The sequence below is a fragment of the Olea europaea genome, chromosome 10, assembly GCF_002742605.1.
Source record: "Olea europaea var. sylvestris chromosome 10, O_europaea_v1, whole genome shotgun sequence".
NCBI classification, from domain to species: Eukaryota; Viridiplantae; Streptophyta; class Magnoliopsida; order Lamiales; family Oleaceae; genus Olea; species Olea europaea.
The window spans coordinates 25,845,957-25,859,066 of NC_036246.1; the positions used below are offsets into that span (position 1 = coordinate 25,845,957).

Sequence of the window (13,110 nt, forward strand, 5' to 3'; positions counted from 1 at the left end):
CGTTATTTCATAAATTCAATATTAATTTCGATTGGACAAATGTTTGATTTATATGAGTTGAATGTTTCCATAATTATTTGGCCAATTATTATGTGATTGTAGATGATTTATTCTTTGCATTCGAAAGAAGGGGAATAAATTCGATAGAATATAAATCGACATAGGGTTCGATAGGGGATGGAAACTTACCTCTATGCTTTATGCAATTCATGAAAATGTTCATAAAAAGTCATGCATTCCTATACATTGCATCATCCATAGAAATATAGGCTGGTGATGTGTAAGAGTAGATTCAATATATATCGAGAGAGTATATTGGATAATTTAGGAACATTGAATTGGCATTTTGTTCATCGATTCGTTGAATTTGTGAAATTAGGGTTTTTAATAATCAATTGGGGATTCAAGTTCTTAATGATTTCATTTCAATTCATTTCAATACAATAATTCAAAAATTGCGTATTTACATTTCAGTTGCGTATTTATTTCATTAGATTAGTGAAATTTTGAAATTAAGGTTTCCAATTTTGCAATTAGGGTTTCGAATTGGGGATTTCTTCCAAAATTAGGGTTTTCATATTTAAACCAAATTTTCATTCAATTAGATTCGGTTAAGGTCACATTAGTTTAATTAGAGCTAATTTAATCCTCGTGGGAACGATACTTGGACTCATAGTCCACTTTACTACTTGTTAGCGAACCGTACACTTGCGGTGGGTTTTAAATCGAAAGAAAATAATTTCGTGAACAGCAGACCCTTTCATGGTCAAGATGGCAGCAGATTATGGATTTCTAGATTTAATCTATCCAGGAAAAGATTTAAAAGAAATTGAAAAATTTGATGATATATTCAGGGCAGAAGTTTCAAAATTTGCCCAAGGAAGATCGATTTATATCAAATTTTATTCAATAAGTCCCGAAGTTGATGGAAGGATATACTATCCTGCTGAACATATTATTACAATTGGAAATGTTGGCTGGGATTTCCAGATTGAAGTTGGCCGAAATAATAAACCACTGCCTAAAATCAATAAATCATGGATAAAATCTCGAAGAGTTTTGGGGATGAAAGTTCTTTACAACATTGCAAAGAAATTATATGATAAAAAATTCAGATGTTTGTGCCAATATAAAGGATGGACACTCCTTACAAATAATGGAAAAGAAAAATCTACCATTTTGAAAGAATACATCCAGAAATTTGATACCCATCAAATTAGTGGAAGTCCAACAACAATCCAAGAATCATGCAGATTGAGGGAGTGCCCCACATGTAGACAAAATTAAAAGATTGATGGATGGAAAAGGACCTACCACTACCAAAGCATCTAGACAGCTGCATATGAAGCCAAAGATGGAAAAGCAATAATAGAAAAGCATTTAGCCAGCTGCATATGGAGCCAAAGATGGAGAGGCAATAATAGAGAAAAAGATGCCCCTTTGATGGAAAGGCAAAAAACGCATGTGAAAATGTAGACCCCAGGAGGAAAAGAATAGAGAGGCATGTGAGCCTTTTTTCAAAATTCTAATGTATACAATGATGTAATAGATTAATAATAGTGAGTTTGAGTCATGTATAAATAGAGGTCTTTGGGGAAAGAATTGATCGTCTCGAGTTAGAAACCATTCTCTTTCCTTAAGCTTTTTTCAAAACCAGTTTTTCTGGAAACCCCTTGTATACAATAGAAACCTTGTATAAATCATTATAGAAATAAAATCACAATCTTTTGATATCAGAAAAATATGAGTTTCTAAACTTCTTATCCCATAGATTCTTGATAGATTGAAAAAGATAATTTCTTTCTTACTTTAACAAAGAAAGAATTTTCTTTACTTAAGATCTTTATTCTTAATTCTAAGAAAAGATACAGTGAGGGCAAAAAGCTGAAATAGCGGAATTCCCATTGAGGCAAAAGGCCGCTTGAGGTAGCAGTTTGCAGATTCAGAGCCTGAAGGTCACTCGGTTCTAAGAATACAGATTTAAGATCAAGAGCGAGGTAAAATTATTGTCTTTGTTAAATTTAGAAAGAACTCTTCTAATATCTTGAAAGAATCGTAGGGATTATTACTTTTCATGTTTGCAAAAAACTTATCTAACATGTTATTATTATTCATAAAGCTTGCAAGAAATTATCTGAATAATGCTAGGTTATACAATTAAAGGATTAGATAATCTGTTAGAAAAACTATTGGAAAAAATAAGAAATATTTTTGCTCAACTAGAGATTATGGATATTTCATCTAAGGAATGTGATAATCTTAGTAAATTACATGACAATTATATTACAGATTATTCTAATTTATTAGATCAAAGGATGGAATTATATATTAAAACTCGAAATGAGAGAAATAGAAGAATTTAGAACTATCCCAATAAATTAAGGATATCTTGTGTAAAATATGACAAATCCTTTCATTAAGGGTATTATAGACATTTTACCAAAAATGAATAGTAGCAGGTCATTTATAAAAATCTCCCGTCAAAATATGATTTTATTGCCTTCTTAGTCACATTGTTCAAATGCGAGACATTTTTGGAAATGCCTCACGACTAGGTGCACCTACGATGCCTTTTAGAATACTTGTCCAAAATCATTAATTTGTGAGTCTCTTTCTAAGTTTTTTTCTTTTTCTAGAAAATTTGAAAAAGAAAAAGAAAGTAAACTGGTCTGGCCCAAGAGTCTGTCACAAAACCTTGATGTAGGGGCCCAAGATTGTAAAAGAGTGCAAGTCCCCTATCTAGGGCCGTCAATGGATTGAATTTTGATATGAATCCAATGAAATTAATTGAAGATGGATTTAGGAAATCAGTCCGATAACTCGATGAAAATCCGAATATGATAATATGTCAACTAAATTGAGCAAATATGGATATAGGTCAATCCGATCCTATAAGAATCAAATCCGATCTATTATAATAATATTATATATTTTATATATTATCACATAATTTATTACACATAATTTTATTTGTTTTTTAATTTTGAAACTTGTATTATACTTAAACATAATTTTCAAATAACTAATAATATTAGATAATAGTATAATGTTGTTAATTGAAATATATGAAGAGATTTTTTTTATTAATTAAAATAAGATGATAATAATAATAATTAATTAATTTTATATATTAAATAACCAAAGGAGCCAATATTGGAATTGCTTTTATTATTTTCAACTTATCACTTCCCACATTGGATACTCACTAAAATATCATAAAATTTACAATCGATAAATAAGTTGGCCAAAAATTGGGTAAAAAGCTATTTAGAACTTTTAATTCTATGGTTAGAAGTTAACTAAATTTTTTATTTTTCTAATTTTTTCAATTTCGGATCGAGTTATCGGATCGGATATTCGATAACACAACAGATCGGATTTGGATTTAACAATTAAATATTCATTGAATTATCGGATCAGATTTGGACATATCCGATCCATTTACAGCCCTACCCCTATCCATTCCCAATATTCATTTTGGTTCCTCTCAAGGTAGTGCTTGGTTTACCCTAATTATACACTATTGAGATTTGAGAGAATTGCAATAATGGCAAAATTATCTTCTAACTGTAACACGTCATTGTTAGAGCAATTATAATATAGTTTGCATGATAAGATTGTACGCTTGCTGTTGTGATACGATAATCTTACTTATGGTTTTCTCTAAGTGGACAAGATAAAACTATAAACGCGAGAATATTTCTTATTTGTACATTATGGTTTATAGAATGATGATATAGAAGAGATAGAGAGAGAAAGCATAGAAGGGAAAAAAGAAGAAGCAGAAATTAGTTAATATAATCCACATCATCATTCTATAAATTAATATGTAAATCATAATGTTCAAATATCATTACTCTAATATTTTTTTTTGTATATGAAACTCTCCTTTGTATCATCATTGTTAGAGGAATTATGATATTTTTTCTTAGATATGAAATATTCTCTTTTATACCGTGGATATGTGATGTGACCAGATGTGATTTTAGGAATCAACTCTATCCGCAAACTTTTCGTTTCTAGTCTTTCCTTTTTTTAATATAAATAAAAATTGAAATTCCGTATATCTAACTATTTGCCACCTAGATAAAAAGGTAAAAACTTATAAATATAAAAGAACTAAACGATAAAGTAAAACTTGATATGTCTATCTAGTAGCTTTAGAAGTGTATAACAAGACTTCACGTATTTGAAATATTATGCACGTATAGAAGATACTTTAAACATTCAAAATTGTGTTCTCTCTTGCAAAACGGATCAAAATACTTTTAGGAATTCCCATTGTGGTCAATATATGATTTACCAAATTTATAAAACTGTCTTTGAACTAAAAATAAAGAAAAGTGGAATGGTTTAAGACAGCTCTCCAACATGAGTAATTATATTATCTAGTATCATTGGTGCTACAACACTAATTTAGGTGACGTTAAATGATAAGTTCAATAAAATGTAGAATTAAATGTTTCATTTAATTATATATCTTATCTAATAGTATATTTTTATCATCTAGACTAATACTTTTATACTAGTGATGCAAAATACCATTACGTCCAACGTGAGACACAAAGAACTTTAAACATCATTTACAAGCTCTAGAGTCCTAGACACATAGAAGTCGAGTTGATACAAGACTACAAAGTACAAACCTCTGAAATTTTGTTATCTATTTTATAATTGATTAAAAGTTCATAATTTTATCTTGTTCTTTTTTTCAAAATAATTTTTCATTAAAAATGAAAAGAATATACTTTTAAACCTAGAATATATTGAGCACGTCGTTTGGAGTAAACGGTGCCCAAAAATGAAATTTTGAGAAACGTAGAAAGAATAAAATATTGGACACGTGAATTAGGGATTAGATATGATTGGACAAAAGTCAGCATATCTTTCCGGAGCAGGCAATCAGCTTCCTTCATCCTCCAATCAAGTAAATAAATAAACAATTGCATCTAGGGTCCTAATATTTTCAAAAGGGTTAATAACACAAGTTTGACACTTATTGCGAAAAATGTCCTTACGTTTTATTTTTTGCATTTTCGTCCTTACTTCAGATTTTCATTGCTAAAAATGTCATTTTCACCATTTTTAAATGTAGAATAACCAAAATACCCTCCTATTTAAGTAAAATAAAAAAAAGAAAAATAAATAATAAATTACAATTTTACTCCTAAATGTTTTAAAAAGTGCAAGTGAGTTCAAATAATTATTAAAATGCCTAATAGCACAAAACGTCCTACGTTTGGCATGTAGTGTGCAGAATGACCTATGTTTCAAATTGATGAAAATGACATTTTTTGCAATGAAACGTGAAAATATAGATGAAAATGAAAAAAAAAAAAATTGAAATGTATGGACGTTTTCCACAAGAAGTGTTAAAGGTATAGAGGTTTTGTGCTATTAGGCCTTATTAAAATTGAAACCATTGCCAAACCGGTGAACCTCTATACCATTTCCAAAATATCATCACCCAAACTCCGGCGGCACTATCTATTCCGGAGAGATCCATGTCTTTTCCAGCACGTCAATTGACTATACTTACCAGGACGCTTCTCTTCATGGTCTCTTCTTCTCCAAATGGGACTACCACCTTATAAATGAAAAAACTCCGACCAACCATCACTCAAACCGTCGAACCTCCATATCGCTGAACCATCTGTTGATGTTAACCATCTGTTGATGTTTTAAGACCATGAAGAGAAGCGTCCTGGTGAGTATAGTCGATTAGTGTGTTGGAAATGACATAAATCTCTTCGGAACATGTGGTGCAGCCAGAGTTTGGGTGATGGTATTTTGGAAATGGTATGGAAGTTTATCGGTTTGGCAATTGTTTCAATTTTAATAAGGCCTAACAGCACAAAATATCCATACGTTTGACACTTCTTACTGAAAACGTCTCTACGTTTGACACTTCTTGTGAAAACATCCATACATTTCAAATTTTTTTTATTTTCATCCCTATTTTCACGTTTCATTGCGAAAAACATCATTTTCATCAATTTGAAGCGTAGGGACGTTTTGAGCTATTAAGCATTTTAATAATTATTTGGATTCACTTGCACTTTCTAAAACATTTAAGAGTAAAATTAAAATTTATTCTTTATTTTTCTTTTCTTTTCTTTTTTGGTTTTATTTAAATATGAGGGTATTTTGGTCACGTTGCATTCAAAAATGGTGAAATGACGTTTTTAGCAATAAAACGTTGAAATAAAGACGAAAATGCAAAAAAATGAAACGTAGGGACTTTTTCGCAATAAATCAAACGTAGGGATATTTTGTGCTATTATCCCTTTTCAAAAATTATAAATGAATCCAATATTCAAATCTTGTCACTACTGTCAACAAACTTTATAAATATAGCCTTTGTTTGAATCCCCTTTTTTCAAAAGTTTATTTTTTCAAAACTCATTTTTTCCCACATATTCTTTAATAACATAATGTGACACGTAAATTAAAATTTTGTTCTTGTTTTTTAACCACACGTTCTCCAAAAAATCATTATTCTAAAATGAGAAATGCTACAATGATAGGGTGAAAATCCAGGGTTTGGAATCAGATAACACGCGTCATCTGATTATTAGACAGATTACCTAAAAAAAAAGTGAAGTTTCCAAAGCCTAGTTTAAACCCTGCCAGAGTAGCAAAACACTTTCAAAATGTATTTTTCTTCCAAAATGGAGCTCAAATAAGGGCATAACTGTACAAATGCTTTAGGACTAAATCCAATATTCAAATTTTGTTACTGCCATAAACGACCTCCATAGATATAAGAGCACAAGTCCTTTTGGAATGAATGCTTCCATATGGCTGTTGAATAGGTGGCATGTGACTACCATGTGCACAACTTTTTCAAGGATAAAGTTGGTAAAAATTCTGTTTCGTTCACTTTTTACATTTATTTTTAATTTCTCAATTAAGTACTATTTTACACTCGAGTAAAGTTGACCATGTAGTATTCAAATGCCTAAAAGGACTCGTGTTGCTATTAATGACAGATTGAGGATGATTGTGCCAATATTTGAAGGTTGGGGGATCTTCTTGCAATACCCATAAATAAATGTCAGGATAATATTGATAATTGTCAGTCTGATTATCACCTTTACCTTACACTCTCGATCATCGTCAATTCCAATTTTTCTATCTCTACCGGCAGAAACATTCGAACATTTATGGCTTCTTCCTCAGCTAGTCGCTGGTTTAGGCCTGAGGTTTGTAGCTTTCTCTCCCTAGATTTTTATTTGAAGTGGTGGAATTTAAATTGACTTAATCGGAAGTTTTTTTCTGATGCGATTTGTGTATGTATAGGTGTATCCACTGTTCGCCGCCGTCGGAGTTGCCTTCGGAATCTGCGGGTTCCAGCTTATCCGCAATATCTGCATGAATCCTGAAGTCAGGTTGATCTCTCTCTCATTTTAACAAATTCGTGTGAAAATATTTGTTTTAAATTTTATCTTCGTTACACATAATATCACAGTATCGATTCTTCATCAGATGTCTAACAGGAGCTCAATTTCATGTATTGTTAAAGTTAAAAAATATTATAAAGAGCTCCAAATTTATTAATCTGAATTTTGTCTTCAATTTATTAATTTTAATTTTGTAACTAGTCATGTTGAATTCGTATTTCACATTGAAAACTCATTATTTTAGTCATAGTCGGCCGTGAGATTTTACGGGCCTTATACCAACTATATATATAATCGTAATAAATAATATTTTTATTAGATAAAATTATTAAAAATTATAAAAATAATAATCTGAAACTTTCAATTTTCAAAATTAAATTTACTTTTCTAGATTTTTTTTGGATAGAAAATCAACAATTATATTATTACAATCAATATGCTTTTGAAAAAAAAATAAAAAAAAATTCAATAAATACCATGACCAATCTATTCAACATTTCTAATGACATTGTTAATGAAATGTAGGATTTTGTCGACTTCACTTTGAGAAGCTATTCTCGACGGTTGCAATTGTAACTGATATAATTAATAATATTATACAAGTAATCTACACATTTGAAAAATAACACTCCACCATTTTAATATATTCTAGCACTTCAATATTCTTTTTGGTCTCTTCTCGCAAACAACTTCAAAGTTTGCAACTCAAAAAATAACTCTTGCCAATAATATTAGAATTTTTACGGTGCTTAAAGAATTATTCAAACTTATCACAATAACATTTAAAAGATTTGTGATGTGCAGTCTTCAATAGTTTTAGAATAAAAAAAATTAAAAATATTTTCATATTTTTGAAATTGTTCAAACTTTAGCATAAGTGAAAAAGAGCTTGATCAACATGTATAAGAAATAATCAATTCTAAAAGATTCTTCAATGAATATGTTATTAATCAGTGAATTTTTCATCAAAGTGCTTCTTTCTATGAGTAACACGTATTTCATGAAAAATATATTTGACTTTCATTTGAACAATAATTTCTTTAGCAGTAATCTTATCAAATTCAAATCCAATTTCTTGTTGTATTTCAAAAAATAAAATAAGTGATTTCAAATGACTAATAGCATCAATAGACATATCCTCACTTTACAACATTTTGCTTACTTTATTAATAATTGATATATATTGTACCAAATGACCATGCTAGATGAGAACTCAAAATTCATAATAACTTTAGTATCTCTAAATGCCTTGAGACCAGCACATGTTTCTACCTAGTGTTTTAAAGCAGCTTTTATTTGTGACTCTTGAAATTTTATTACTTTAACACTTTTAACTTGACTTTACATGCGTGTTTATGATAGTGACTTATCTCCTAAAAAAAAAAAAAAAAAACACTATTTTAGTGTTCCATGTCACCTGAGCATTTAGTATAAGTTAAGCACTAGAGTTTAAGAGATGAGTCATATATATATATATATATGTTTAGTTGGACTTGCTAAGATATCTGCATAATTAAGCATTAAATACCTTTACAAATAAAGATTTAACTAACATAACATTTTCTTTTTAACTAAAGATTAATAAGTTTGCTAATTGAACAGCTGAATTGGCTTTGGTTCATTGCATTTGGACTTTACTTTCTTTGTAATTTTTTTATGAATTATAAGTAATAATTTTTTTTTTTTTTTTGGGGGCTCATAAAAGTGTGCTCTTAGGCAAGATCGCCTACCCCACCTATAGTCAGGATCACCATTGATTTTAGCTTAAAGAAGTTAATACAAATGATGATTATGATTTTAAACAGGGTAAACAAACAAGGTAGGGCTGCTGGAGTATTGGAGAATTTCGTGGAGGGAGAAAAATACACGGAGCATGGTCTTAGAAAATTCGTTCGCAATAAACGACCAGAAATCATGCCTTCCATCAACAGCTTCTTCTCCGACCCGCAGAAAAACTAGCTACTGCCTTGAATTGCATTGGTCTCTAGCCATTGTTGTCATCATCTCCTGTTTGCCATCCTATGTAATGTGTGATGTGTTCGTGTTCAAGAATGCTGTATTTAGAGTCAAATTGTGGATCCAGCTTCCTCAATTGATGTTGTAAATTAATGCTAACAAATTACCTTCGAATCTATTCTCGTGGATACTCTATGATGCTTAAGTCAATATATGAGAGCATATTACCAAAGTCATAGGTTTATACCGACATACTTGATACACAACTCCCAAATTATGTTCACTTTTGGGTGGTCTTTACACGCTTGATTTTACTAGGACTTGCTTGAAATAAACAAAATTAGGTGTTACAAACTTACAAATCATTGCTTCAATTGCAAATTCTCAATGGTTGACCAACAAAACTTCTGACTCCAAGAAAAGAAATATTGATAATGTTACAGATACGTTATCCAATTTATGAAATCAGATTAAAACAACTGCAATGAGAATACAAGCTAAGTTCTGATGACAAATATCAACTTCTTATAAGTACACTGATATCATCTGCTGTACCTTCAAGATTCGAAATTGACTGTCTTTCACACACTTCAAAATTTCTCAAACAAACTTGCATGGCCTTTGAAATTTTGGGGTGGGAAATGCTCAACGTCCAACTTTTCGTATCTTATTCCTCGAAGAAGACTCTCTGCAGTTTCCTTTTCATGTATTATTTTTACGCATGAGAAAAGGTAAGAAAGTGAGAAACTTGTTCTGATCTTTAAACTCATGATATGCAAATATGACTAAATATATATCACATGCAATACATGAAAAAATGTAAGATGACTTACTGGACCAGTAAAGTCGAGAAGGCAAGTACAATACACCTCCGCTTCCTCGAATCTTTTCTTAGGTTTGCAGTGTTGGGCAAGAAACATCAAAGCCTCGACCATATTTGGTCCTTCCCTCTCCTCAGCTTCCATTCTGTCCAAATCCTTCTTGTAATAAAATGCTACCTCTTCAGTGTGACCAAGTTCACAATGAAGTTTAGCTAATTGGTGTAGAGCAATTGCTTCCCTGTCATTACAATTAGCTGCCCTCTTGTAACACTTGATTGCCTCCTCAAGCATATGGAGCTGATCGGCTTAGTAATACTGAGCCATTGCGATCCACAGTCGAGAATCATTTGGCTGCAAGAATACGGACTTCTTAAAATAGTTGGTGCATAGAAGGGCATTCCCATCATCTCGTAAGCTTGTCCTAACCCGTACCAGGCACTTAGTCGCAAGGACTTATATCCACAGCACGCCGATAGGCATCAACTGCTGCTGAGGTGCTCTTCATCTCAACATACTCATGACCCCACGAGGGTCCAAGCAGACATAATTTTAATTCAATTTGAGTGCCCGCCGGAAATACACAACTGATTTTTCATGCTGCCCCTTCAAACTGCAATAATTTCCAATAATGCAATAGGACTCAGGTCTACATTTACCCGTTAAGAACACACTGTGGGCAAGATAAAGCAGAGAAGCATTCCTTTGCATAGAGGACGTTGGAATACACATCCATGTCTTCAATTCTACAAGGATCATTTCTTAAGAGCTCTTTAAATATAACTTCGACTAGTCCAAATTCCCTCAGATTATACTGAGCTTTAGCAATTTGTGCCTGGATATAATTGCTAAAACTGAAAGTTGCTTGTAGATGTTCATACTTCGACAAGGATTCTTTATGCATCCAGAGTTCCTGGTATTTACTGGCAAGAAAAATGTCCTTCATCCATTGGTTATTAAGATTAAGACTGTAATGTCTCAATCGTAGTGCACAAGGATTGCAGTTTGGACCAAGCACTCCAATTCGAAGGATAACTGTTTACAGACTTGACAAGCACTGTCCTCGCAAGATTCTCGCTGCCTTTCTCCTTAAGGATAAGACCATACACATAAAGACAAAACGAATCGATTGTTCAAGTGCAGACAACTCGCTCTCGAGAGAAACATTTTCTTTATTCACAGCGTCACTCTTGCCTAAGGGTCCAGTTCTATCATCTCTTCTTCCTTTCTCTTTTCTACAGCTTTCATGAACCAAAAGCAATGAGGAGAGATAAGTTTGCCTTTGCAAATAATATATTGTTGGTTTTTCATAATTTCAATGATAATTTATTTCCACTGCAAATAAGTTATTCCAAATATAGTGCACATCTAATGCAAATGAGATAAAAATCCAATATGCATCTCATTAGTGTAAGGCAAACTTGAGAAAAGGCTGAAAATGCCATGTCTCTGAAAGTTGACATGTTAGAAGTTCAAGAAACCAGGTCCAATCAATGATCAAAAGAAAAATTATAATTCCCCATGGTCTCTATCCATTATTTTCTTGTAAAAAAAAACCAATGGAAAATAGACAATAAGCATAAGGAGCAAACAACATAGTTCTTTTCTCATCACACACATGAACATGTCGATATATGTTTCAAATAATGCCCTTTTCTAGTGACATTGACAATGTGTTGAGTGGAGAAAAACCAAGCAGGTGAAGCGATCATTAAGAAAGAAAATGGGTGACTGGTGATCAAGGAAAGAGGTTGAGATGGCTTTTAGAGGTCAGGAGGGGGACGGATAACCATCCATGGAGGGAAGTAGGAAAAGATGGTTGTGGCCTATGATGCTCGAACTCGAGTACAGGTACATATCTAAATTCGGGTCTTTTGTTTTTTAAAATATAGGATACGTGGACATGATTAAAAAGAGTTCAAATTTCGGATACGAGTATGTTGGTATGTCTTTCAAGTTTCAATTTTTTACTAAACGAAAATGTCATTTTGAATAGAACAAAATCAATTGTTCACCAAAAAAGAAAAAGAAAATGAGTATTGAATAAGGAGTTAAGACGAATAAAATAGAATTTTGGGATTTAATTTTCCATTATAGGAAGTTAATAGCTAAATGTTATATAAAATAGAAAATGAGGAACTTGATTGCAATTTAGACATAGTGGAGCATTAAGTAGCACTATATGGAGCTATTTTTATTTTAGATTAAAAAAATCCTAAACCACCTATACATAGAGGGAAAGAAGGGAAAAAAAGAGGAAAGGGGAAAGCAAAAAGAAAGAAGAAGGAGAGGGGAAAACCTTGGTCATCGCCCTTCTCCACCATCTCGGAAGCAACGCTAGGTTAAAAGAAGAAGAAGAAGAAAAGGGAAAGAAAAAAGAAAGAAGAAGGAAAAATCTAGCTCGTCGCCTTTCTTTACGAGAGGTAGCGTTAGGTTTATAGAGAGCAGAAATGAGAAATAAAGGAAAAAAAGAAGAAGCAAAAACTGTGAAGTGTCTTGTTGAAATTTGAAGAATCCGACACATATCTCATACCCATTTCCATACCTATGCGTATCATATCTGACACGAGTACTCTGATCATTTCGAAAAGTTTGAGTATCAGAGATTGTAGTTAATGTGGTAGGGAAGAGTGTTGAGGCTACAAGCCGAAGGTCGGGAGGCTAGAAGTGGAGAGAGATATTGGAGAAAGGAGGAAGTCCTATTGTTGTGGCACTTTCAAAGGGCATGATATACTTGGGGTGGGGCAAGGGGGAGGGACGATTCCCTTGTACTTGGTCAAACCCAAAGTTCTTATGAATACTTTCCAAAAAAGCTGAGTATACAACTGATACTTATAAGAAATTTTGGTGTGTTCAGTAAAGAGCTTATAAGCTAGATATAATAAGTGCTTACGAGGGCAAATTTCGAGGTGCTTGATTTGGGATTATAAGCT

General features: G+C 32.1%; 1 protein-coding gene and 1 pseudogene across 1 annotated transcript; one reads left to right on the forward strand and one right to left on the reverse strand.

Annotated features, from left to right (window-relative positions):
* The first annotated feature begins 7,072 nt into the window (after positions 1–7,072).
* Positions 7,073–9,591, forward strand: LOC111401636. Its single transcript, XM_023029464.1, has 3 exons — positions 7,073–7,205; positions 7,303–7,391; positions 9,209–9,591. The coding sequence occupies exons 1-3, from the start codon at positions 7,167–7,169 to the stop codon at positions 9,360–9,362; spliced, it is 282 nt and encodes a 93-aa protein (XP_022885232.1). The 5' UTR covers positions 7,073–7,166; the 3' UTR covers positions 9,363–9,591.
* Positions 9,592–9,668: 77 nt separating this feature from the next.
* Positions 9,669–12,418, reverse strand: LOC111401635 (annotated as a pseudogene).
* Positions 12,419–13,110: the final 692 nt, after the last annotated feature.

Excerpts from the sequence above, each read along its gene's own strand:
- LOC111401636 (XM_023029464.1), top strand. The coding sequence starts at position 7,167 with ATGGCTTCTTCCTCAGCTAGTCGCTGGTTTAGGCCTGAG. Across the intron at positions 7,206-7,302 it reads GTCGCTGGTTTAGGCCTGAG|GTGTATCCACTGTTCGCCGC; the intron begins GTTTGTAGCTTT and ends GTGTATGTATAG. Across the intron at positions 7,392-9,208 it reads TGCATGAATCCTGAAGTCAG|GGTAAACAAACAAGGTAGGG; the intron begins GTTGATCTCTCT and ends GATTTTAAACAG.